The 25,464-nt window shown below is 39.3% G+C and overlaps 1 protein-coding gene across 2 annotated transcripts in view; it reads left to right on the top strand.

Annotated features, from left to right (window-relative positions):
- A2ML1 (alpha-2-macroglobulin like 1) overlaps positions 1-10,589 on the top strand; it is a 30,120-nt gene extending 19,531 nt beyond the window's left edge. The window contains exons 20-29 of one of the 2 annotated variants that reach the window (XM_077871147.1): positions 23-97; positions 454-616; positions 2,010-2,224; positions 5,618-5,833; positions 5,999-6,126; positions 6,284-6,374; positions 6,735-6,803; positions 8,139-8,241; positions 8,696-8,737; positions 9,713-10,589. In XM_077871147.1, the coding sequence (XP_077727273.1) occupies positions 23-97; positions 454-616; positions 2,010-2,224; positions 5,618-5,833; positions 5,999-6,126; positions 6,284-6,374; positions 6,735-6,803; positions 8,139-8,241; positions 8,696-8,736 (1,101 nt within the window). In that variant the 3' untranslated portion in view covers position 8,737; positions 9,713-10,589. Of the gene's footprint in view, positions 1-22; positions 98-453; positions 617-2,009; positions 2,225-5,617; positions 5,834-5,998; positions 6,127-6,283; positions 6,375-6,734; positions 6,804-8,138; positions 8,242-8,695; positions 8,738-9,707 lie in introns of both variants that reach the window. The other variant, XM_077871146.1, reaches the window with a different exon arrangement.
- The last annotated feature ends 14,875 nt before the right edge of the window (positions 10,590-25,464 follow it).

Genomic DNA, 25,464 nt, shown 5'->3' with positions numbered 1-25,464 from the left:
GTGGGGTCCTTGTACCCTCTAGGGCGGTGTTGAAGATGAGATTTCCCTGACTGCATACATCACAGCTGCATTGCTGGAAATGGGAATGACCGCACATGTAAGTATCTCTAGCTTTTTCTCTTTATATCCTTCTTATTGTGCCTAGTTGTAGAGGAATTCAACTACTTTTAATCCCTGTTCACCCTTATAAACTCAAAAAGAATACAACGAAGGGCACCTGGATGGCTCAGTGGTTGAGTGTCTGCCTTTGGCTCAGGCCATGATCCCGGGGTCCTGGGATCCAGTCCTACATTGGGCTTCCTGTGGCAAGCCCGCTTCTCCCTCTGCCTCTCTCTGTGTCTCTCATGAATAAAATCTTAACAAAACAAAACAAAAAGGATGTGATGATTTCCTTATCCCTTCCCATTTTCCCAGGAATGCCTTATTAAGTCAGTTCTTTATCTTACTTTTCAGGACCCAATGGTGAGTCAGGGTCTGAAGTGCCTCCGAGACTCTGTTTCCTCTACTACCAACCTCTACACACAGGGCCTCCTTGCTTATACTTTCTCTCTGGCTGGGGAGATGGACATCAGAAACGTTCTTCTTGAAAAGTTAGACCAGCAGGCTATCATCTCAGGTATGTTGGCCATGTTAGGAGTTCTTTGAAATTATGAAAATATGTTGTGAGTTATCTATAGTTTTCACTAGTCCCCATGGTCCCACATATATTCTATCATATCTAGGATTCCTTTTAGGAAAAGTTGTGAAGTCATTAGATCATTGTTGAGAGTTTTGTGAGAAAGCCCATGGAAGTCTTTAAAGGCATTGTTATACTTTTGACATGAAGAGGAAAGAGATGGTAGAAGCTAATCAGAAGACCTATGGGCATTATAGAATCTCCCTTTTATAAAGGTCTTTAACAATTCTTTGTATGAGATCACTGAGGTTGATGGGGTAAAAGTTAAACTTAGAGATTTCTTTCTTATTTCTTCTTTTTTTGGAGGAGAGGGGTAGGGAATGGCAGAGGGAGAGGGAGAGAGAGAATCTTAAGCAAGCTCCATTACCAGTTGGTGGGGCCCCACTCTTGGTTTCAGAACAGGTAATGATCTCAGGGTGGTGAGATCCAGCCCTATGTCAGGCTCCATGGTCAGTGGGGAGTCTGCTTGGAATTCTTTCTTTTCTCTGTCCCACCCCCAACTTGTACACACACACACACACTCTCTCTCTCTCTCTCAAATAAGTAAATAAATCTTTTTTAAAAAAATGTTAAACTTGGGCTGCCTGGGTGGCTCAGTGGTTTAGTGCTGCCTTCAGCCCAGGGCGTGATCCTGGAGACCCTGGATTGAGTCCCACGTCAGGCTCCCTGCATGGAGCCTGCTTCTCCCTCTTCCTGTGTCTCTGCCTCTCTCTGTTTCTCGAATAAATAAATAAATAAATAATCTTTTTTAAAAAGTTAAACTTTTGATTAAATAAAATAAAAGCTGAGGGACACCTGGGTTCAGGTCTGCCTTCAGCTCAGGGTGTGATCCTGGAGTCCCGAGATCGAGTCCCACATTGTGCTAGCCCACTTCTCCCTCTGCCTATGTCTCTGCCTCTCTCTCTGTGTTTCTCATGAATAAATAAATGAAATCTTTAAAAAAATAAAATAAAATAAAGGCTGAAAAATTAAAAATGGAATTCCATAAGTCAAAAAAATGCCCCAAAATACATAAGATTATTGTAAGTTTCTACTTACCTATATCTACTAGCATTAGAATTTATAAATTAATGAGAGTGGTTTTCATATAATTACTGGAAGCGTTTACTGATATTCTCAGCTTCACCATGGGTAATTTCGTCTGACTCTACACACACACTTATGCGCACACACATCTCTGTGTAAACATAATAGCCAAAATATCAAAAGATTTGAAAAATATTTTTTTCTACCTCATGATTAACTTTTGGTTGGTACTTGCTCTGCTCTAGGGTGTAGCATTTACAAATTGAATATGAGAAACCATTTCCTATTTTTGCTTCTTTTTCCATAGAAGGGTCTATTCACTGGAGCCAAAAGCCTATTCCGTCATTGGATGACAGACCTTGGTCTCAGCCTGAGGCTGTAGATGTGGAACTTACAGCATATATATTACTGGCCCAACTTAGCAAAGCCAGCCTGACTCAAAAGGAGATAGCCAAGGCCACTGCGATAGTGGCTTGGTTAACCAAGCAACGTAATGCATATGGGGGCTTCTCTTCTACTCAGGTAAATAGCCTCCTTTCCAACTGTCACACATCAGGTAGGATTAGGTCCTGTGTGGAAATAGAAAAAAACAAAACAAAACGGTAACAACAAAGCTATTGCCCTTGACTTCTAGGTCAAGGGACTTCTAATTCTGTATAGAGAGAAAAAGCAAAATAATATTGGATCATATGAACACATAAATAGTACAATATGCATTTAATTCTCTTTCTTTTTAGAGTATGAAACATCATGAGATCAGTGTTTTACATGTGAATAGGACATATATAATTATGGTGAAATTATATGTTAAAAGCTTAGAAATGAGTTGGAAGCATAAAAGCAAGGTTTTACGGGTATACTTCCTTCTACTACTGGGAGGTTAGTAAGATATATAATCTCTACTCTAAAAAAGTTAACAAACTAGAAGTAAAGTTAGGAAAAGTGCGGGACACCTGGGTGGCTCAGTGGTTTAGCACCTGCCTTTGGCTCAGGGTGTGATCCTAGAGTTCCCGGATCAAGTCTCACATCAGGCTCCCTGCAGGGAGCCTGCTTCTCCCTCTGCCTGTATTTCTGCCTCTGTCTCTCATGAATAAATAAATAAAATCTTAAAAAAAAAAAGTAGGAAAAGTTCTAATAATTACAGAGCAGGATTTGGTTATATAACATAAGATACAAAAGATACAAAATAATGCATTTCAAAAGGGAGCAAGACCTTACATCAACTTGAAGGATAAGAAAAATCTTCAGGAGAATGACATTTGAGGTAGATCTAGAATAATATGTAGCAGTGCCTGGCTGACTTATTCAGTAGAGCATGTGACTTTTGTTCCTGGGGTCATGAGTTCAAGCCCCACATTGAGTGTAGAACCTACTTAAAAGATGATAGATAGATAGATAGATAGATAAAAAAATAGATGATAGATAGATAGATAGATAGATAGATAGATAGATAGATAGATAGATGAAATAAAAGGGTATGTAAGATTGTAAGATTTTGGGAGGCAGCTATTGAAAGGAAGGGGAAATGGCTTGAGCAGAGACAACAGTTTGCAAAAGTATAGGATGACTCTTGGGAAAACTGGGTTATCTAAAGCATAAAGGGACTTCAGTTTAGAAAGTTAGGGCAGCTTTATACTATGAAGGAGGCCCTTGCATAACAGACTCAAGATTTTGAGGAGATATTGATTTTTTTAAAACTTTGTTTCAGGAAGATTGACCTGTTATTTGTATAGCGGGTGGTTTAGAGGTGGAAGACACTGGATTTGAAGAGATAAGGACAATATTTCATTTGTCTAGGTTAGGAGTAAGAAAATTGAATTAGGTGGCAGTGAGGGAAAAAGGGATAGAATTGCACGATAAATTCTAATAGCATCATAAAAATTGTCTTAGATGATCATAAAGAGAGTAGTCATTAATTCATTTGTTCTGCAAATGTTTTTTTTTTAATTTTTATTTATTTATGATAGTCACACAGAGAGAGAGAGAGAGAGAGGCAGAGACACAGGCAGAGGGAGAAGCAGGCTCCATGCACCAAGAGCCCGACGTGGGATTCGATCCTGGGTTTCCAGGATCGCACCCAGGATATATAAAGGCAGGAGCTAAACCGCTGCACCACCCAGGGATCCCCGCAAATGGTATTAAATACATACCATGTCCAATTCACTAAGGATACAAAATAATCAAGAAAACATTTTGCTTACCCTTGTAAAGATTATATTCTGACTTGTTGAAATTAGGGCCAGATTCACTGAAGATGTAACATGTACATTAGACCTGGAAAAGGAATAGATTTTTATTGATACAGTGTTTGGTAAAGATGTTAAGAGCACTAAGCTTGAATATAGTAAAGACTTAATTGAGGGACGCTTGGGTGGCTCAGTGGTTGAGTGTCGGCCTTTGGTTCAGGGCATGATCCTGGACCTAGGATCCCAGGATCGAGTCCCACATCAGGTTCCCTGCATGAGCCTGCTTCTCCCTCTGCCTGTGTCTCTGCCTCTCTCTCTCTCTCTCTCTCTCTCTCTTTTCTCTCTCTCTGTCTCTCATGAATAAATAAATAAAATCTTAAAAAGACTTAATTGAAATCTTAAAAAATTATATAGTACTATATACTTCCTTACTTCAAGGCCAAAGATCAGGAAGGACTTCTTGCTGAGCCCTAAATAATTATGACATACAATTTTAGAAAGCAGTGAGTGAAATGTTTAGAACTCTCAGTGACACATATGTCAAAATTGTTTTTGAATAAAATTCTTAGCTATTACAAGAAGTCATATAGCACTTAACACTGGTTTTCCAGCTAATAATGAGGTCTCATTTCTTGAATTGTTTCCACATATTTGAGTAATAAGGACCTCCTTGGATCCAGTTCACAGAGAGTAGACAAAAAGTTGTTTGTAGATGGTCAACTGCACAGCTATCACTTATTCACAGATTTCCCAGGGTGGGTGACCTGTCTTCCTATTTTTATATGACCATGTGATGTCTACAACTGTTCTTTTAAACTTGGATTAGGAAGAAAGTGGGGTTCCTTTATTCTGTAGATATTGCACTAAGTGTCAAGCATATAGACATACTCGTAGCAGTAAAATATAACAATTTTCTGAACATTTCACTCTCTTTTTTCTTTACTTGTAGTTTATATAAATCATGTTTTCAGAATAAACAAGTTCCAACTACATGATGCCATACTCTCTTAGTGGCAGTTTATCTGTCTTATACCAGAATGATGAAAAGATTGTCATAAGACACAGTGGTGAAGAAGCCTTGGTTTGCAAGATAGGATCCACTGATACCCTCTCCAGCTGTGCCATAGAAGACCATTACGCAGCTAAACAACTGAAGAATGTGCAATTTTTAGGGCTATCACTGCTTGTTTCCTCTCTAAATAAGGAAACTGCAAAATACATACTGAACAGTTATCCACTTGTTTATAACTATAGCCCGTTCTGAAGCTACGTTTGGTTGAATATGAGTATGAGGGATGCCTGGGTGGCTCAGCAGTTGAGCATCTGCCCTTGACTCAGGGAGTGATCCTGGGGTCCCAGGATCAAGTCCCACGTCAGGCTTCCTGCATTGAGCCTGCTTCTCCCTCTGCCTATGTCTCTGCCTTTCTCTTTGTGTGTCTCTCATGAATAAATAAAAATAAAATCTTAAAAAAAAAAGAATATGAATATGAGATTAGCCTAGTGACCTATAGGCGTATAGTTTAATACTAGCTTGATGGCAATTTTCTACACAGGCAAGATATCGTTTCTATGTCAGCTTCCACAGCATTAATGAATGTGGTTCTTAGATACTTAGAAGAGGTGTTGTCCAAGCTGATGAACAACAACTATATATATAGGTTATGGGGTTGTTTGAGGCTAATGCCAGTGGCTCACAAAATGTAAGCATATGCTTGATTGTCTTCTTTAGGATACTGTAGTTGCTCTCCAAGCTCTTGCCAAATATGCCACTGTAGCCTATGTAACATCTGAAAAAGTCAACCTGGCTGTAAAATCCAATAAGAATTTCCAGCACACTTTCAGCATTCAGGCTGCCAACCGGTTGGTGCTTCAGCAGGAAACTCTGCCCAGTATCCCTGGAGTGTACACCTTGGAAGCCTCAGGCCAGGGCTGTGTCTATGTGCAGGTAAGTAGAGATCCATGAGAACAAACATGCATTGGGAAGGAGAGTCCAAGGGCATCTTTGCCACCAGGAGAATCTTTACTCTATCTCGTTTATAAAGAGAATAGTTTGGACTGTGTGATAAAGTTCTTCCCAGTTCTGATTTGGTTATCTATTTCCCCCTGCTAGATGGTGCTGATATACCATATTCCCCCTCCTAAGTTTGTGGACACCTTTAGTCTTAGTGTGGAAATGGGAAAAGCTAGATGTGAGCAAGCTACTTCACCTCGATCCTTGATGCTCACCATACACACCAGGTAAGAAAAGCTGGTGGTGGGGGCACCTGGATCATAGAAGCATAGAGTTGTGTGTGTGTATTTGTGTGCATGTGTGTATATGTGTGTGCTGGGGATACAGAGTATGCTGAGAGGGAAAATAATGGGTTCACACTAATGTGCTTCTTTCTGCCCTTAGTTACGTGGGGAGTCGCAGTTCTTCCAATATGGCCATTGTAGAAGTGAAGATGCTTTCTGGGTTCAGCCCCAAGGAGGGTACCAATCAGTTAGTAAGTCTGTTCTATTTTCTGCATTTAACTAACTCCAAGGGGACCTAACATTATCCCTAAAAAACTGGTGAAGTGGGCTTTATGGTATATACATACAACTCATGATTGTATTGTTTTGGTGTGCTACAACAGTGCATCAGATACATAAAATGGAAACTGGAATAGTTGTGGTTCTTTTTTCTTACTTTCTCCACAGTATATATTGTCTCCTTGATCATGACAGAGCTTTGGAATATTACCCTAAGGGATACGAAGGCTCTGGATCTTAGTCTGTTTTATTTTTCCCTTTCTTTTTTTTTTTTTATTTATTTTTTATTTTTTATTTTTTATTATTTTTTTATTTTTCCCTTTCTTATTCAGCTTCTCCAACAACCTCTGGTGAAGAAGGTGGAATCTGGAACTGATATCCTGAACATTTATTTGGAAGAGGTAGGTATTCAGAAGTGAACCTAAGAGTTTAATTTCTTTTTTTTTTTTTTCTGAGAAGAGTTTAATTTCTTATGAAGCTTTGCAACTTCCTAATATTAATAGGTTAGTACATATACTCTATATACTAGTGTCACATACACAGGGATAAAAGAGAATGGGTCCACAGCCATGAAATGAATTCTACCTCCATGCTGGTATACTATATCAAATATTCTTATTCACTTCCAGTGCAGTACTGTCTAACAGATATGTAATATGAACTATCTATATCATTTAAAAATGTGTAGGCCAGGGGTGCCTGGATGGCTTAGCTGGTTATGCATCTGCCTTTGGCTCAGGTCATGATCCCAGGGTCCTGAGATAGAGCCCCACCCATGTCAGGCTACCTGCTCAGTGGGGAGCCTGCCTCTCCCTCTCCATTTGCCTCTTCCCCAGCTCATGCTTTTTCTAGCTCTCTCTCAAAAATAAATAGATAAAATATTTATTTATTTATTTATTTATTTATTTATTTATTTATTTATTTATTTATTTTAAGATTTTTAAAATTTATTCATGAGAAACACAGAAAGAGAGAGAGGGGCAGAGACACAGGTAAAGGGAGAAGCAGGCTTCTTGCAGGGAGCCCGATGTGGGACTCTATCCCGGGTCTCCAGAATCACACCCTGGCCCAAGGTGGCACTAAACCGTTGAGCCACCCAGGTTGCCCCAAAATATATATCTTTTTAATGTGTAGTCTAGAATGTGACCATTTTAAGATAAGGTGGTCAGGGAAGGCCTCTCTGAGGAGATATTATCTGATAGGAGACTGGAATGAAGAGAGAAAACCAAAAGGGAGCATAGAACTGTTTAAATAAAATGAAAATTTGTTTCTTTGGCCACTTCAATTAACCAAGGGTTAGAGTAGACCAAGAACGGAGAGAACCAATTTATAGAAGGGCCAGAAAGCTATAAGATCCTAAGAAGAAAGAGCCAGGAAGTCAGCAGAAGCCAGTATCTCTAAGACTGGTATGGGGCAGAAGGGTTGGTAGAAGGGTTTCAGAAAATTTATGTGAAGACAAAAGTCTTTTAGCCTCCACATTATACAGAGTGTTATTTTCACTTTAGTTTTATTTTTTTCTTAATTTTTATTTATTTATGATAGTCACAGAGAGAGAGAGAGAGGCAGAGGCATAGGCAGAAGGAGAAGCAGGCTCCATGCACCGGGAGCCCAATGTGGGATTCGATCCCGGGTCTCCAGGATTGCGCCCTGGGCCAAAGGCAGGCGCTAAACTGCTGCGCCACCCAGGGATCCCTCACTTTAGTTTTAATATGATATTTTGTCTTTGTTCTCCACAGCTGAGCAAGAAGACTCAGACCTATTCCTTTACCATCAGCCAAAGTGTGTTGGTCACTAACCTGAAACCAGCAACCATCACAGTCTATGACTACTACCTCCCAGGTGAGGGCTAAGAAGATATACTTGTGTCTCCCAACATATATCTGCCTCATTCTTCATGACATCTCTCTTAATTTTACAAATACTCCTTCCTAAACCAAGTAGCACATAATTACATTATTCAATCTCCTAAAACATCATAATTTAATTATGTCATTCTTAAGTCTTCTGTGCTAGGGATATTTTATAAGATGAGGTCTATAGACCAAAGAACAATACAGACCACAGTTCTTTAAGGACTATTCTGAATATTTTTTCTGTGATTAATAATTTACCACAATATTAGCATTTGGAAGTTTCCTATAATTCTTTTTTTCCCCCCTATAATTCTTAATATGCTTGTAACCTAAATGGATCCTCTGAAAAAGGCTAAAGCAGTAGTTTTCATGGAGTATTTTCTCTTTGAATGTATGAGGCTTATAATGTAATGATTGATACATGTCATTTCATTTTACAGATGAACGGGCAACAATTCAGTACTCTGACCCCTGTGAATGAGGTAAGGGTGAGCTTTAGGGTAGGCTGACCATATTTAATAGTTAAGGAGATTTTCTTCTGAGTTACTATTATTGTATTTTGGAAATTAATTTTTGATAGAAAGTGGGCTTTCTTTTTTTGTCTTAAACTTTTCTTTCTTTTTTTTTTTTTTAAGTAAACTCTACACCCAATGTAGGGCTCAAACTCACAACCCTGAAATCAAGTCACATGCTCTACTGAGCCAGCCAGGCACCCCCTTTTCTGTCCCAAACTCTGAAAGAAAGAATAATAATCTCCATAGTTCACACCAGAAAAAGTTAATAGTGGCATCTGATTGAGGGCTTCTATGTGATTTTTATTTTTTTAAAGATTTATTTATTATTTTAGAGAGAGAGAGGCAGAGAGATAGAGCATGAGTGGGGAGAGGGTAGAGAGATGGGGAGAGAAGCAGACTCCCTGCTGAGCTGGAGCCTGGATGATAGGGCTTGACCCTGAGATCATAACCTGAGCTGAAATCAATAGTTGGACACTTAACCAACTGAGCCACCCAGGCACCCCTCTATGTGATTTTTAAAAAACAGTATTTTTTTCTTAAAACAAAACAAAACAACAACAAAAAAAACAGTAATTTTTTTCTGATTGAAATTGATGAATTTTAAAAATTGTTTTTTTAAATTCTACATCTTTATTTTATAAAAATACTAAGGGAAAAGTAAAGATTATCTGATTCTACTCCCCTGAGAACACTATTAATAATCTCATCATGCATCTGTGAGATTTTTTCTAGATAGGAAAAAACTGAGGACATGTCTAGCTGGCTCAGTTGGGAGAGCCTATGAATCTTGATGTCAGGGTTGTGAGTTTAAACCTCACCATTGGTACAGAGATAAATTTTAAAAAATATATTTTTAAAAATGGATAGGAAAAAGATCCTCTATACTTGTGAAGATTTCCTGAGTGTAATGATGTCTTCTTTTTTTTTCCTCTCCCAGGATAGAAGTTGTAAAGAGACCAATTTAATCCTTTGTGACATTACTGGACAGCCTTCTTCTGCCTCTTAAAGGAAAACTCATTTAATCAAATAATATGATTTCTCTGATTGATAGTAACAGCTGAGCAGGTTTGAAGCTCAGCTACTTTCTACTACTTCACAGATGCATAGGTGCTAGAATAAAGGGCTGGAGGAGATGAGGGGAATTATATGGAAAAGACCACGGGGAGAGATGTGGTTTAGCCATGTAGGGAACTCTCCAGAGATGATATGGAGGTAGAGGGTGATCCAAGAAAGATAAAAATGTCTTCTTGGAGGTTAAATCTAAGAGAGGATATAATTTAGGGCTTTGGGAATAGATTTAAAAAGTTTTTTTCTTTGAAAATAAAATCTGTGTCCTTGACTTTGTGCATATTTCTATGGATACCAAAGATTCTATTTCAAGATGATGATCATCCCTTACCAAAACTCACATTTTGGCTTCTTTAAACCTTTTGACCCAGGAATGCCTGGGTGGCTCAGCAGTTGAGCCTCTGCCTTTGGCTCAGGATGTAATCCCGGCGTTCCAGGGTTGAGTCCCACATTGGGCTCCTACATGAAGCCTGCTTCTCCTGTCTCTGCCTCTCTGTGTCTCTTGTGAATACATAAGTAAAATATTTCTCCTTTTGACCCAGACATGTCAGAGAATCATATTACGGATTCAGAGAGGGGTCAGAGTAGAGAACCCTAATTAAGGGGCTGACTGTGTTCAGCCAGCCAGCACTGTAGGGCAACACAGTGATTGATAGCAAGAAGAGTGGCTGGCCAGGATTCCCTATCTCTGCTTTTCTCCTTCAGGATTCCTCTAGGCTTTTTCTATAGGGGATACCTATCTTTGTGTACTCTTTCTTGGGCAATGTTTTTGTTTTAGAAACAGGATTGGAGGGGTGCCTGAGTGGCTCAGTTGGTTAAGCTTCTGCCTTTGCCTCAGGTCATGATCCCAGGGTGCTGGGATCAAGCCCTGTATCAGGCTCCCTCTCAGTCCCTTTCCCTCTACCTGCTGCTCCACCTACTTGTGCTCTCCCTTTCTCTGTCAAATATATGAAATCGAAAGAAAGAAAGAAAGAAAGAAAGAAAGAAAGAAAGAAAGAAAGAAAGAAAGAAAGAAGAATGCTTTTTTTTTTTTTTTAGATGAATGCTATTTAAACAGAGAAGATCATCTAGGTAATCATGCCTTTTAAGCCTGGATAGTCACTCTCTGATCTTCTTCCTCTAGATTTTATTTTATTTTATTTTTTTCCTCTAGATTTTAAATTTTGACCAAAAGAGTCAAGGGAAAGTCAGTCCATGATGTAGAGATATTTTCCTAAGCCCTGGGCCATACTTGAAAAACTATTCGTTCCCTGTCTCCCCCACCCTAGATTCTGCCCTGGGCCTCTTAGGAGTTCCCAAAATAAGAGAAAATGGAGAACAAGTTCAAAGGAGGTCATCTCCAAGCCTGCCTTACTCTTTGGGCGTAACTGGAAGAGAATAGAGAGAACTCTAAAGAAAAGAGGGCACTTATGAATGCTCCTCCCACTCCTGAACACTCTACACTCTGTAGCATTGGCTCTGTAGCTCCTACCAGAGCATCCTCTTTTTTGTAATGGAGGAGAATGGTGATCCTCAAGACTTAAGTTGTATCTGGATAGGATATTTTAAATAAATACAGAAACTATTGTATCTTTTGGGCTTCAGATTGAAAAAGAATATTCTTACAATTTAAATTATCAACTACACTAATAGAAGGATATAAATGAAAAAATGTACATTGTTTGGGACATGTGGGTGGCTCAGTCAGTTAACCATCTGCTTTTGGCTCAGGTCATGATCCTGGGGTCTTGGGATGGAGCCCCAACAAGGGAGCAGGGAGCCTGCTCCCTCTCCCTCTGCCTGTGGTTCCACCTGCTTGTGCCCGTGCTCTCTCTCTCTCTCTCTCTGTCAAATAAATAAAATCTTTAAAAAATTTACATTATTCAGCTTACTGAAATATAAACATTTCTGCATATCTGAGAAGCATGGTGATTGTAAGGATTAAGTGACACTTGGCATTATTATAGTACTTATAGTACTCAAGACATGCATTTATTAATTTATTGATGTTAAAGATTTTAAAGATTCTGCCTCCCACTTAGGCTTTTTTTTTTTTTTTTTTTTTTTAAGATTCCATTTATTGGGACGCCTGGGTGGTTCAGCGGTTGGGCGCCTGCCTTTGGCTCAGGTCGTGATCACAGGATCTGGGATCGATTCCCACATTGGGCTTCCTGGGTGGAGCCTGCTTCTTCTTCTGCTTGGGTCTCTGTCTCTCTCTCAGTGTTTCTTGTGAATGAATAAATAAAATCTTAAAAAAAAAAAAGATAGCCTTGGCTATTCCATATTCTATATGAATAGCCTGTTAATTTCTTCAGAACACCTGCTGGGAACCTAGAAGAATTATCTTCAAGCTATAGACTTGCAGATTACTGACATCTTTAGAGTAAAATCTTTCAATTTACAAATATGCTTTATCCCTCAATTTAAGGGTGTTTTTAATTTCTCTCATCAGTATTTTATAGTTTTCAATGTAGTGGTGTTGTGCATCTTATGTCAGGTTTATTCCAAGGTATTTGATGGGGTTTTTTTTGTTACTATAGGTTTTTTTTTTTTTTTCTTGGATCTTTACCTTTTTTTTTTTTTTTTTAAGATTTTATTTATTGGGACGCCTGGGTGGCTCAGTGATTGGACATCTGCCTTCGGCTCAGGGTGTGAGCAGAGACATAGGTAGAGGGGGAAGCAGGCTCTCCATGGAGATCCCGATGCAGGACACAATTCTAGGACCCCAGGATCACGCCCTGAGCCAAGGGCAGATGCTCAACCACTGAGCCACCCAGCCATCCCATGGTATCAGTCTTTAAATTTAATTTCCTGGGATCCCTGGGTGGCGCAGAGGTTTGGCACCTGCCTTTGGCCCAGGGCGCGATCCTGGAGACCTGGGATCGAATCCCACATCAGGCTCCCGATGCATGGAGCCTGCTTCTCCCTCTACCTATGTCTCTGCTTCTCTCTCTCTCTCTGTGACTATCATAAATAAATAAAAATTAAAAAAAAATTTCCTATTTGTTTTATCTTTGGACTTGAATCCAGCGACCTTTCTTTTTTTTTTTTTTTTAATTTTTTATTCATTTATGATAGTCACAGAGAGAGAGCGAGAGAGAGAGGCAGAGAGAGAAGCAGGCTCCATGCACCGGGAGCCTGATGTGGGATTCGATCCCGGATCTCCAGGATCGCGCCCTGGGCCAAAGGCAGGCGCCAAACCGCTGCGCCACCCAGGGATCCCCCAGCGACCTTTCTAAATCCACTTATTGTCTTGACTTTTCCTTAGACTTTTAGATTATTTAGATACAAGACCTTGTTATCTATATAACAGTGCAGTGGACTCTGTGGCATACCACCTATATCTATTCCTGTTCAGGTTAGAAGTACTTATTTCCTCCAGCTACTGAAAGCGTTAACAGCTGGCAATTTACCATGGTGTTCCTTCTGGATTACTGCCCTCAGCTATGATCTCCCATTTCCCAGCGACAAGCTCGTAATCAATAACTGGCCAGTGTGGGGAATAAAAATTCTACCTTTTTGCCTCAATTCAGGAACACTCTTCACAACCATCTCAGCTCTAGGGTTCCTCGTGAGATTCGTAGTGACAGAATTAATTGCAGCCCAGCTTCTCCCTTCACCAACAACAGGCATTGGTCTTAAGATCATTCCTAATAAATTTCCTACATGCAAACCTACATCTCAAAGTCTGCTTTCTAGAGAATCTGATTTGAAACTGTGTTACCAGAATTGGTCCAGGAAAAAAGACTAAATTGTGCTTTTGTTGCTGAATCATCAATGGACCATCTGCTGAAGAGGACCTCATCACTGCAGGCAGGTGGAGCATTCACGGCCCCTGGCATCTCTGGCAGCACAATTGTTAAAATTTTCATCTGCATTGGAGTGAAATGGCATATCTATAGAAGGAAATTCAGGAGACTGGGCATTGTGTTAGGTGTTTGAGAAGTACAAGGAAAATAGTATTTATAACAGTATAGTTTAATATAGTGGTATAATATAACAACATATTAACATAGAATTGTATATTATATAATATCACATTATATCATGTATTAATATATAATCATACATCAATATATCAATCATCATTAATAGTAATTAATATATTAATTGATATATTCTATATGTGCCACATATAATACTATAATAGTGTTCTGTATTAAAATAATAGTATTTATTAGGACAATGGAATTGGATGACTTTTGACAAGGATCATAGATACTTTGGAGAGAATTACATCTTGAGGGTTTAATTAATAAGCAATTAAATGTGGGGCACCTAGGTGGCTCAGTGGGGGGAGCATCTGACTCTTGATTTCAGCTCAGGTCATGATCTTAGGGTTATGAGATCAGCTCCTGGAGTTGGGCTTCTTGCTGACTGTGGACGGTGCTTAAGATTCTCTCTGTCTTCCTCTGCCCCTCCCCCCAATTCATGCACTCTCTCTCTCTAAAAAAATAAATAAATAAAACAAGCAATTAAATGCTAAATATGAAAGCAGAGGGCCTCTTGGCAAAATATAAAAATTGTCAACTTCTGCAGCCACAGTGCAGGAAAATCTGAAGTCAAGGCAAAACATTTTGCTATAAGAGGAACAGCTCCAGAGAAAGTTGAATTCTCTTTTTTTTTTTTTTTTTTTAAAAAGGGGACATGACCCTTTTTTTTTTTAAATTTTTATTTATTTATGATAGTCCCAGAGAGAGAAAGAGAGGCAGAGACACAGGCAGAGGGAGAAGCAGGCTCCATGCACCAGGAGCCCGATGTGGGATTCGATCCCGGGTCTCCAGGATCACGCCCTGAGCCAAAGGCAGGCGCCAAACCGCTGCGCCACCTAGGGATCCCGAGAAAGTTGAATTCTCAGACATTGCCAGACTGCTATGCCAAGGTCAAAGCACTCTTTGGGAAGGACTTGGACCCTAGATATTGGGATGGGGATGTCACAATTGATTCACTCGTGGGTTTTTTTTGTTTGTTTGTTTTGTTTTTTAAGATTTTATTTAGGGACGCCTGGGTGGCTCAGCGGTTAAGCGTCTGCCTTTGGCCCAGAGCATTATCCTGGAGTCCCTGGATCAAGTCCCATATGGGGCTCTTGCAGGGAGCCTGCTCCTCCCTCTGCCTGTGTCTCTGCCTCTCTCTCTGTGTCTCATGAAAAATAAAATCTTGGGCAGCCCCAGTGGCGCAGCGGTTTAGCGCCACCTGCAGCCCGGGGCATGATCCTGGGGACCCTGGATAGAGTCCTGTGTTGGGCTCCCTGCATGGAGCCTGCTTCTCCCTCTGCCTGTGTCTCTGCCTCTCTCTCTGTCTCTATGAATAAATAAATAAATAAATCTTTTAAAAAAAGAAAATATTACTTTTAAAAATATTTATTTATTCATGAGACACAGAGAGAGAGAGAGAGGCAGAGACACAGACAGGGACAAGCAGGCAGGCTCCCTGCAGGAGCCCCATGTGGAATTCGACCTGGGATGTCACTCTAAGACAACCGCTGAGCCACCCAGGTGTCCCAGATATACTCATGTTTCTGAATTTTCAAAATTCAAAATGAATTCAAAATGGAAAATGGCCCACTCCTCCCTATTAAATGCTGGAATTTCTTGCTTAAAGATGAGGCAGAGGCTTCCACCTTGCAAGATGGCACATGATCCCCTCAGGATATGTCCCTTATTCCTCTCCTGTTCATTACTTCAAAAAGTGGTGATGAGGATAAAATAATATATTCATATGAAGTACTTACATACTTATCCAGAGGGACGGAGAGATGAATTACAAATTAGCATGAAAAAACTTTTGGGAGTGATGGATATGTTCATTATCTCGATTGTGGTGATAATTTCAGGGTTGGATACATATGTCAAAATTCATCAGATTGTACACTTTAAGGGCACTTGGCTGGCTGAGTCGATGAAGCGTGTGACTCTTGATTTCAGGGTTGTGAGTTCAAGCCCCACATTTAGTGTATAGATTACTTAAATAAATATAATTCTAAAAAATTGTACACTTTAAGTATGTGGGTTAGTTATACTAATTTTACCTTAAAGCCATTTACAAAATATTATTTGGCAGTTAGTAAGTATTCAATAAACATTAGCTATAATTGTGTGGAGAGATCCTGAACCCTTCTTTCCAGGAATTAGGTTCCATGCCCATTTAAATCCTCTGCCACGTAACTGAGTCTGTCCTGTTAATCTAGCACCTTCTTTTACAGCCTCAGGAAAGGGTGGAGGCAGCCTGTATCTAGGCAAGAAAGTGACACCTTCTGGCCGGAGAGGAGAGTACACAATGGTATCTTGCTTTTAAGTGTTCAGATTTTACTTCGTTTTTGTTTTTGTTTTTGTTTTTATCATTTATTTTGGAATAGATAAAACACTCTGATGTAAAATTCAGGGGTACCAAAAAAAAAAAAATAACCACCCTACCTTCCCCGTCTCTTTCCTCAGTTTGATCCTCAAGAGTAACTCCTGTTAATTTGGTCAAATGCTAGCTCCTTGAAAATATTACTCAGGGGCCCCTGAGTGGCTCAGTGGTTGGGCATCTGCCCTCAGCTCAGGGCATAATCCTGGAGTCCCCGAGGATCCAGTACCTGGATCGAGTCCCGTTATCGGGTCTCCAGGACCACTCCTCCGGCTGAAGGCGGCGCCCAAACCGCTGAGCCACCCGGGCTGCCCAGCTAAGCAGTTTCAAATGGTTTTCCTGGATGTTCCTGAATTGAACACTACAACTATTTGTAACTTTTATTTTCCGGGCAAGAATTTCCTGGGATACTAAATTCCTGTTGATAAAGACGGTGGAATAGTAAAGTCAAATTCATGTAAACAGTACACTGTGTGGGTGTAGATCGTTCTCAGTTTCTTGTATATGTTTTCAGAAATATTCTGTGCATGTTCAATACACATGTATGCATTTAAGAAATGTCATTTTAAAAAATACTTATTTATTTATTCATGAGAAACAGAGAGAGAGGCAGAGAGACATAGATAGGCAGAGGGAGAAGCAGGCTCCCTGCAGGGATCCCGATGGAGACTCAATCCCGGATCCCAGTATCAAGCCCTGAGCCAAAAGCAAAGATGCTCAACTGCTGAGCCACCCAGGTGTCCCAAGAAATGTCATTTTTAAAAAAAGTTAAGGGCAGCCCGGGTGGCTCAGCGATTTAGCGCCGCCTTCAGCCCAGGGCCTGCCTGATCCTGGAGACTCGGGATAGAGTCCCCTGCAGGGAGCCTGCTTCTCCCTCTGCCCCTGTCTCTGCCTCTCTTTCTCTCTGTGTCTCTCATGAATAAATAAATAAAATCTTAAAAAAAAAAAAAAAAAAAAGCATCTGCCTTCTGCTCAGGTCCTGATCCCAGGAGCCTGGGATGGAGCCCTGCATCTGGCTCTCTGCTCAGCAGGGAGCCCGCTTCTCCCTCTCTGCCATTCCTCCTTGCTTATGCTCTCTTTTTCTCTCTGTCAAATAAATAAAATCTGTAAAAAAGAAAGAAAGAAAGAAAGAAAGAAAGAAAGAAAGAAAGAAAGAAAGAAAGAAAGAAAGAAAGAAAGAAAGAAATTGGGTATAAGATATTCCTTAGGGAACCCTGGGTGGCGCAGCGGTTTAGCACCTGCCTTTGGCCCAGGGCGCGATCTGGGAAACCCGGGATCGAATCCCACGTCGGGCTCCCAGTGCATGGAGCCTGCTTCTCCCTCTGCCTGTGTCTCTGCCTCTCTCTCTCTCTCTGTGTGACTATCATAAATAAATAAAAAAAAAAAAATTAAAAAAAAGATATTCCTTAAATAATAGCTATCCAATAGCATTTGCTCTGTAGTGATACATGATGTACTTTTTTCAGAATATGCATGTTTTTATCTCTTTATGTTGAGTGGAATTACTGTTGGAAGAATTCTACTAGCATTTTTCCCCTTCAACAATTTGTCTAACAGATGATGGTTTTGGCAAAACCAGAGGGACACATTTTCTTTTATTCCTGTTTTTTTGTTTTCCATCTTAAAGTGCAGTTATAAGACTATACGACAGTGGAAGCAAGAATTATTCCACAGCACTGAAATATGAAGGCAACTGGAGAGGGCTTTATTTTTATTTAATTTTTATTTATTTATGATAGTCACACACAGAGAGAGAGAGAGAGAGGCAGAGAGAGAAGCAGGCTCCATGCACTGGGAGCCCGACGTGGGATTCGATCCCGGGTCTCCAGGATCACGCCCTGGGCTAAAGGCAGGCGCCAAACCGCTGCGCCACCCAGGGTTCCCCGAGAGGGCTTTATTAAATACATGTTCATTGGGTATCTACTCAGTTCCAGGTGCTGTGCTGGCACAGGATGAATATGATAACTACACTCTCTGCCCTTATAGGGTGTACTTACGGCTTAACGAGGAAGATAAACCCTGAACAAAAATTATGAGTTGAATGAATATAACAAAGAGCAGGAGGTATGGGAACCTAATCTAATCTTAGGACCAAAGTAAGGCTTCCCAGCTGATGCTGGTGCTGCGTGCAGAGGGATAAGCAAGAATAATATAGGTATAGGGATCCCTGGGTGGCGCAGCGGTTTGGCGCCTGCCTTTGGCCCAGGGCGCGATCTGGGCCCTGGGCCAAAGTATGTAGATTTTCTCAGTTAAAAATCATCATCCTGGAGGTGCCTGGCTGGCTCAGTCAGAAGAGCGCATGACTCTTGATTTTAGGGCCTTGAGTTTGACCCCCCACATTGAGTGTAAAGATTACTTAAATGAAACTTAAAAAGAAACTCATCATTTTGAACACATAAGAATCTATTCTGTGACTAACATCCCTCATCAGTGCAAGCCTCTCATGTTAGTGATCCTAGGGAAAGACAACACTGTACTACTTTTTAGTTTTTAGATGCAATGAAAAGCATTTTCTAAATCCTGCATAAAGTTCAAGAATTGACCACCACTAGCAGAAGAGAGAATTATTATAATTTTTTTTAGTACGAAAAGGGTCTCTAGAAATCACCTAAAATGATCTCTTTATTTTTTTATTTTTTATTTTTTAAGATTTTATTTATTTATTAATTCATGAATAAATAATAAATAAATAAATCCACCCAGGCTGCCCTAAAATGATCTCTTTAAATGAAAAATGATGAAACTGAGACCCAAAGTACAGAATTCTTTATGACATTCAAGACAAGCAGTACAGGAGACCCGAGGGCTACAGAAATTGAACAGGTTATATAATCTCACAGAAAATCTAATGTGCTGATATGTTTCCTCAACAATTAGTCTTCCGTGATGTGTGGAAGGTGGAGATGATTTAAAATAAAAGATAAGGAATCCTGGGCTTCTTTTTAAAATATTTTAAATTAAATATTAATAATTAAATATTGATAATATTATTTTAATAATTAAATATTAAGGATTTTATTTATTTGAGAAAGTGAGAGCAGAGTGAGAATAGAGAGAGAGAGAGAGAGAGCATGAGCAGGGGTGAAGGGGAGAGGGAGAGGGAGAGGGATAAGCAGACTCCCTGCTGAGTGAGGAGCCTTATGCCCAGCCAATCCCAGGACCCCAAAATCATGACCAGAGCTGAAGACAGATGCTTAACCAATTGAGCCACCCAACTGCCCCTTCCTTTTTTTTAAACTAGAAAATTGTTGCTCTGGAGAAATTCTAGACAAATGTTCAGAGGGTATCTTACCAAGGGGATGAGGAATTTTCTTAATTAGGCTTCAATTTTGTTTTCCAGGTAGGACTCACCAGTGTATGTTCTCTGTGGTTATGGCTCCACCTTTGGGAGATCTCTTTGCCATTATTGTCCTTGGCCACTTCTGAAGAAGACATTAGATCCCTGAGGAGGGTTTACAGCTTGCTCATTGCCTACAAAAGATTAAGCATCTAGGAGTCTTTTTTATTTTATTTATTTTATTTATTTTTTTATCTAGGAGTCATTTTAAATTTCCCATAGTTACAGTTTTCCTAATTCAGGTTCATGGTTTCAAAGTTAGTCAGCTTGTTATCTCTTTTATTCTTGTCAGCTCTGTGTGTCATTAGCCACATCAGTAATTCTTTCAAGACTTATATCTTTCTTAATCTGTGGCTACTGTAGCTTTGGTTGGGAGAGCTATACTCTAATCCATTTTTTCTAGCTGAAAGAATTTACTGGGCAATACATTAATCCTTTCTGGTTTTACTAACTAAGGGGGTTATCATACTTTGATTTGATCTTTGCCACAAAACTAAGGTCTGATTGGCCTCTATTATTCAAAAGCTTTTTTTTTTTTTAGACTTTATTTATTCACAGGAGACAGAGAGAGAGAGACAGAGAGAGAGAGAGAGAGGCAGAGACACAGGCAGAGGGAGAAGCAGGCTCCGTGCAGGGAGCCCGATGTGGGACTCCATCCCAGGACTGGATCCCAGGACTCCAGGATCACGCCCTGGGCTGAAGGCAGGTGCTACACCGTTGAGCCACCCAGGTATACCCCTATTATTCAAAAGTTTTATCACAAAGTTGCCTCTTCCAATCCCATTATATGCCCAGAGTTTTGGATTCTCTTTTCCCTTATACTCCAGATTGAAGACTGGCCAGTTCTTTGCCATGGTCATCTCTTGTAGTACCTTTTCAATTTCAGTTGAATGCAGTATCCAAACCATGCTACTACCAATATTCTATTTTCCAACTTCTTCAAGAGCTATAATATGGTCAAACACATTTTTGACTTTCCAGTTATTATAGACAGAATAACAATATATTGTTCCAGACTCTCGGTTCTCCAGTTGGTTTCTTCATCATCTGCTGACTAGTTCTTAAGTTAAAGTTACATATTTTAGGAATTTAATGAGAACAGCACCACATTTCCAGTTCCAATGAGTCAGGATTTGTTATAAGTTGCCAAAGTAAACAAACTTAAAACTTAGTGCTTAAAGACATTTATTTCTCATTTTTCATGTCTATGGAGGGTTGGATCTGTGCTCCATGTTATCTTTATTCCAGGGCCCAAAGTGACTAAACAGCTGCCATATTGAGTATTGCTATATTTTGTGGCAGAGGAAAAGGGAACAAGGTTAATTGGGTGCACCAGTCCTTGAGGCTTCTGCTCAGAAGTTATACATATCACATCCACTCACATTTCACTGGCCAGAGCAGTTCACATAGCCATACCTAACTTCTAGTGGGCAGGGAAGTACAGTCCTACCATATGCCCAGAAAGAGAAAGATCTGGAACATTTGTGACACTAGTGATACTAGTGACATTGTGATACTAGTTTTCTTCTTTTCTTCTATCCACTGTCCAGAGATAATGTATCATATGGTTTTTATTATAAAAAAAAATTTTTTTTAAGGTTAAAAAAATTTATTTGAGAGAGAGAAAAAACACAAGCAGGGGGAAAGAGAGAAGCAAACTCCCCGCAGAGCAGGGAGCCCAACCATGTGGGGCTCGATCCCAGGACCCTGAGATCATCACCTGAGCTGAAGGCAGACACTTAACTATCTGAGCCACACAGGCACCACTATCATATGGTTTTGGTATTTTCAGTAAAGAAGAATTTGTACATGTTGGTTGTCTGCTGCAATTTACATTAAAAATTTTCTTCTATCCTACCATATTACAAACTTTTTAAGAACAGGCATGTTTTATAGTTCTTCTGTATCCCTTACATTGCAGAGCGGTGTTGAAAACATAATACAAGCTAAAATGTATACATATTATTTTCTCTTATAAAGTGTCTTATTTCGGGACACCCGGGTGGCTCAGCGGTTTGGCGCCACCTTCGGCCCAGGGCCTGATCTTGGAGACCCGGGATCCAGTCCCACATCAGGCTCCCTGCGTGGAGCCTGCTTCTCCCTCTGCCTGTGTCTCTGCCTCTCTCTCTCTAGCTGTGTCTCTATGAATAAATAATAAATAAAATCTTTAAAAAAAAAATAAAGTGTCTTATTTCTATGGGACTGAGTTAACTCTCAAATGAAGCTTTCGACAAATTTCAATTTTCTTTCCTAGAACTTGTAACTTTTGTCTTACAGCCTTTTCTAATTGATTATTTTATTTTATACTTAACAAATATTATGATGACTCAAAGGAGATGTTACACTCATTTATAATTAAGTAGTAGAAATCAGGGATATTCATTATTTCACTCCACAGCTCACCTTTTGGCACAACAGCCTTAGTGGCTTTACAACCCAAGAAACCATTGACATAATTTGGACTGTATTTGCCAAGGGAAAGCAGGGCCAGTAGATTGGGAACATGCTACTTATTTGCAGTCGTTTCTGTCTAGATCTGGCTGCTCTCTAAAGCCTTCCAGGAAACCAGATTAAAGACAGAGTTTGAGGGCAGCCCGGGTGGCTCAGTGGTTTGGCGCTGCCTTCAGCCCAGGGCCTGATCCTGAAGACCAGGGATTGAGTCCTTCATCAGGCTTCCTGCAGGGAGTCTGCTTCTCCCTCTGTCTGTGTCTTGCCTCTCTCTGTCTCTATGTCTCTCATGAATAAATAAATAAGATCTTAAAAAAAAAAAAATTGTCTTTTGGTCAGTTTGATCCAGAAAGGATTCTTTAAGAGTTTCCCTCTGACCAAATTCCATATGGAGTTTCCTCCGTATTCTGACCAAACCCTACTACAGATATTATTTGTTACTTTATCGTAGGAAGAGCAACTCTTTTGGAGACCAGATTAGGGGGACATTAATATCTTGAGTCTGTAAAATCTTAGAGAGTCCTTATCACAACCTGCTTTACACTCTGGTTGTTAATAATAACCACAATTCCAATATTTTTTTCAATGCTTACCAAGGATAATCAACGGGCTATCTGAATTGTACTCATTATTCACTTAATTTTCACAACAACCTTGAAAGTAGGTAGAGGCTTCATTTTACAGATAAGGAAAATGAGATTTACACAGGTTATGTCGTGCTCGCTTCGGCAGCACATATACACAGGTTATGTTACATGCATAGGACCAAGTAAGTGGCAGAGCTAGCAAGTAGCAGAACCAGAATCTGAACCTAGATTTCAAAGTTCATGCCTTTTAATTTTTCTTATTAAAGTCTTTTATTTAAAAAATAAATAAATAAATAAATAAAGTGTTTTATTTGATTCTTTTTTCATACTTAAATTTTGTTAGTTAACATATAGGGCAATATTGGTTTCTGGAGTAAAATTCAGTGATTTATCACTTCCATACAACACCCAGTGCTCATCACAAGTGCCCTCTTTTATTTATTTATTTTTTTTATAATTTTTTTTAAATTTATTTATGATAGTCACAGAGAGAGAGAGAGAAGAGGCAGAGACACAGGCAGAGGGAGAAGCAGGCTCCATGCACCGGGAGCCCGACGTGGGATTCGATCCCGGGTCTCCAGGATCGCGCCCTGGGCCAAAGGCCGGCGCCAAACCCCTGCGCCACCCAGGGATCCCAAGTGCCCTCTTTTAATACCCATCCCTCATCTAGCCTATCACCCACCCTCCTTCCTCTATCAGCCCTCAGTTCATCAAGGGTCCCTTATGGTTTATTTCCCTCTCTCCTTTTTTTCTGTTCCCCTTTCCCATATGTTCACCTGTTTTCTTTCTTAAGTTCCAAATATGAGTGAGATCATATAGTCTTTGTCTTTCTCTGACTGACTTATTCCACTTACCATAATACCCTCGAGCTCCATCCATGCGTTTGCAAATGACAAGGTTTCATTCTTTTGATGGCTAATATTCCATTATATATATGTAATATTCCATTATATTCAATTATATTCCATATACTTTATATATATTATATATATAATATTCCATTTATATATATATCCATTTTTAAATCTTTTTTATCTATTCATCAGTCAGTGGACATTTGTGCTCTCTCCATAGTTTGCTATTGTTGATAATACTGTTATAAACATCAGGATGTATGTATCCCTTCGAATCTGTGTTTTTGTATCCTTAAAGTTTATGCTCTTAACTGCAATAACAGACTTAAATAATGTATATTCCTGACTTTGTTACCCAGTTATATTAATTCCTTGAAAGGAATGAATATTTTTGTTCATCTCAGTGCATCCATAATGTTTATAGCACAGTATGTTGAACAAAGTAAATAATTAAATAATGGGAAATATCTATTAATTTTCTGCAGGTCGTTATGTTTGTGCAAAGAATTACAGGGTTTTTTTTTTTTTTTAAAAAAGAATTACAGGTTTAGGTATATGAACCCAGGTTTTATGAATGATGCATCTGAAGTGAATTAGAATATATCTATACCACTCCAAAATATGCCACTTTGGCATAAGAATTATTTTGAGCTAAAGGCAATTTAGAAAGAGCAGATGCAAGAAAAACTTTCTACCCTTCCCCTCTCCCTGTCTAAAATCAGAGCATAAATTTCCCTTTGTGAAGGTGTCTTCCTCCCCTCTCCCACACCAAGAAAAGGAGAACAGATGTTTAACCACCAGACACAATAAGAGAGATGCAGCACTGAGATACGTTTGCACAAACAAGCCTCGCTAAGGTCACCTTTATTTTCCATTAGTTCCCTCATATATTTATCTTCTCACAGTTTACCAGTCCTAGAAATCTTAACCCTTTTTTTCTTTGTCTTATCACTTCTCCACAAATTTTTTGCCCTTTGTTAAAATGGTAGACAGAGTCACATTTCTAACTGCTTTTTGGATTTTCAATTCTTTCCTATGATGCCCATTCCTTCTGTATGAAAAAAAATTTTTTTTTCTTCTGTTAATCTGTCTTTTGTCAATCTATCCACAGGCCCCAACTACAGAACTTAATAGAGTAGAAGAAAGTTTTTTTCCTCCCCTACACATTTAAAAGTTAAAAAATCAGACTACCTTTGTGATAGTAAAATAGCCCCATTTAACAAGACTTAACAAGTTGTTAGGCTACAGAAGCCACATCTCACATAGGATCGACAATGTTGCTTTCTCTACTTGAATTACTTTAAATTGTTCTCAATACAAAATGAAGGACACAATGACTAATCAAATGATATCATAGTTTATGGCTTCAAAAATCTAAACTTAAAAAAAATTCTAAACTTCTCTTTACTTATATGTCCAGTTTAAACTTTTGGGGAAAATGGTTGAATCTATCAATAAAGTGTAGAATTATTAAAGCTGAACACACCTAGATACATCCTGGAGGCAATACTTTCAAATTTCCCATTAATATTCTTGATGCTAGAATCCATTCAGGCTTGCTTTTTCATTCAATAATTTCACAATGGGGTGCCTGGCTGGCTCAGTCAGAAAAGCATGTGACTCTTGATCTTAGGGTTGTTTGAGCCCCATGTGGGATGTACAGATTACTCAAATAAATAAAAACTGAAATTTTTGGTTTATGTGCAGAAAATTCATTTATGTTCAAATAATATACTTCTAACCCTAGCCATCATCTTATAAATATATGATATTGACATAAGTTCAGCATAAATTTATTGCTACAAACAAAAAACATCAAAACTGTGTATTGTATTGATAATAGGTCATCTTTCTATGGGAACTACAGCTTATCTTTAGTTAACAAGAGTCCATAGGAGATATGTTCTGTGTTGTGTGTGTGTGTGTGTGTGTCTGATAGGTGAGTGGATAGGTGCATGTGTGTATGGAGGATTGGAAAGGCAGAAAGAAAAAATTTAAAGGATAGAAAAAGACAACTATAAAATCACAAGGCAGGCCTCGATAAGAAGTCATCTAAGTAGAAGTTTTTAACCA

The sequence above is a fragment of the Canis aureus genome, chromosome 25 (assembly GCF_053574225.1).
Source record: "Canis aureus isolate CA01 chromosome 25, VMU_Caureus_v.1.0, whole genome shotgun sequence".
Taxonomy (NCBI): Eukaryota; Metazoa; Chordata; class Mammalia; order Carnivora; family Canidae; genus Canis; species Canis aureus.
This window is presented reverse-complemented; position numbering and strand designations above follow the sequence as displayed.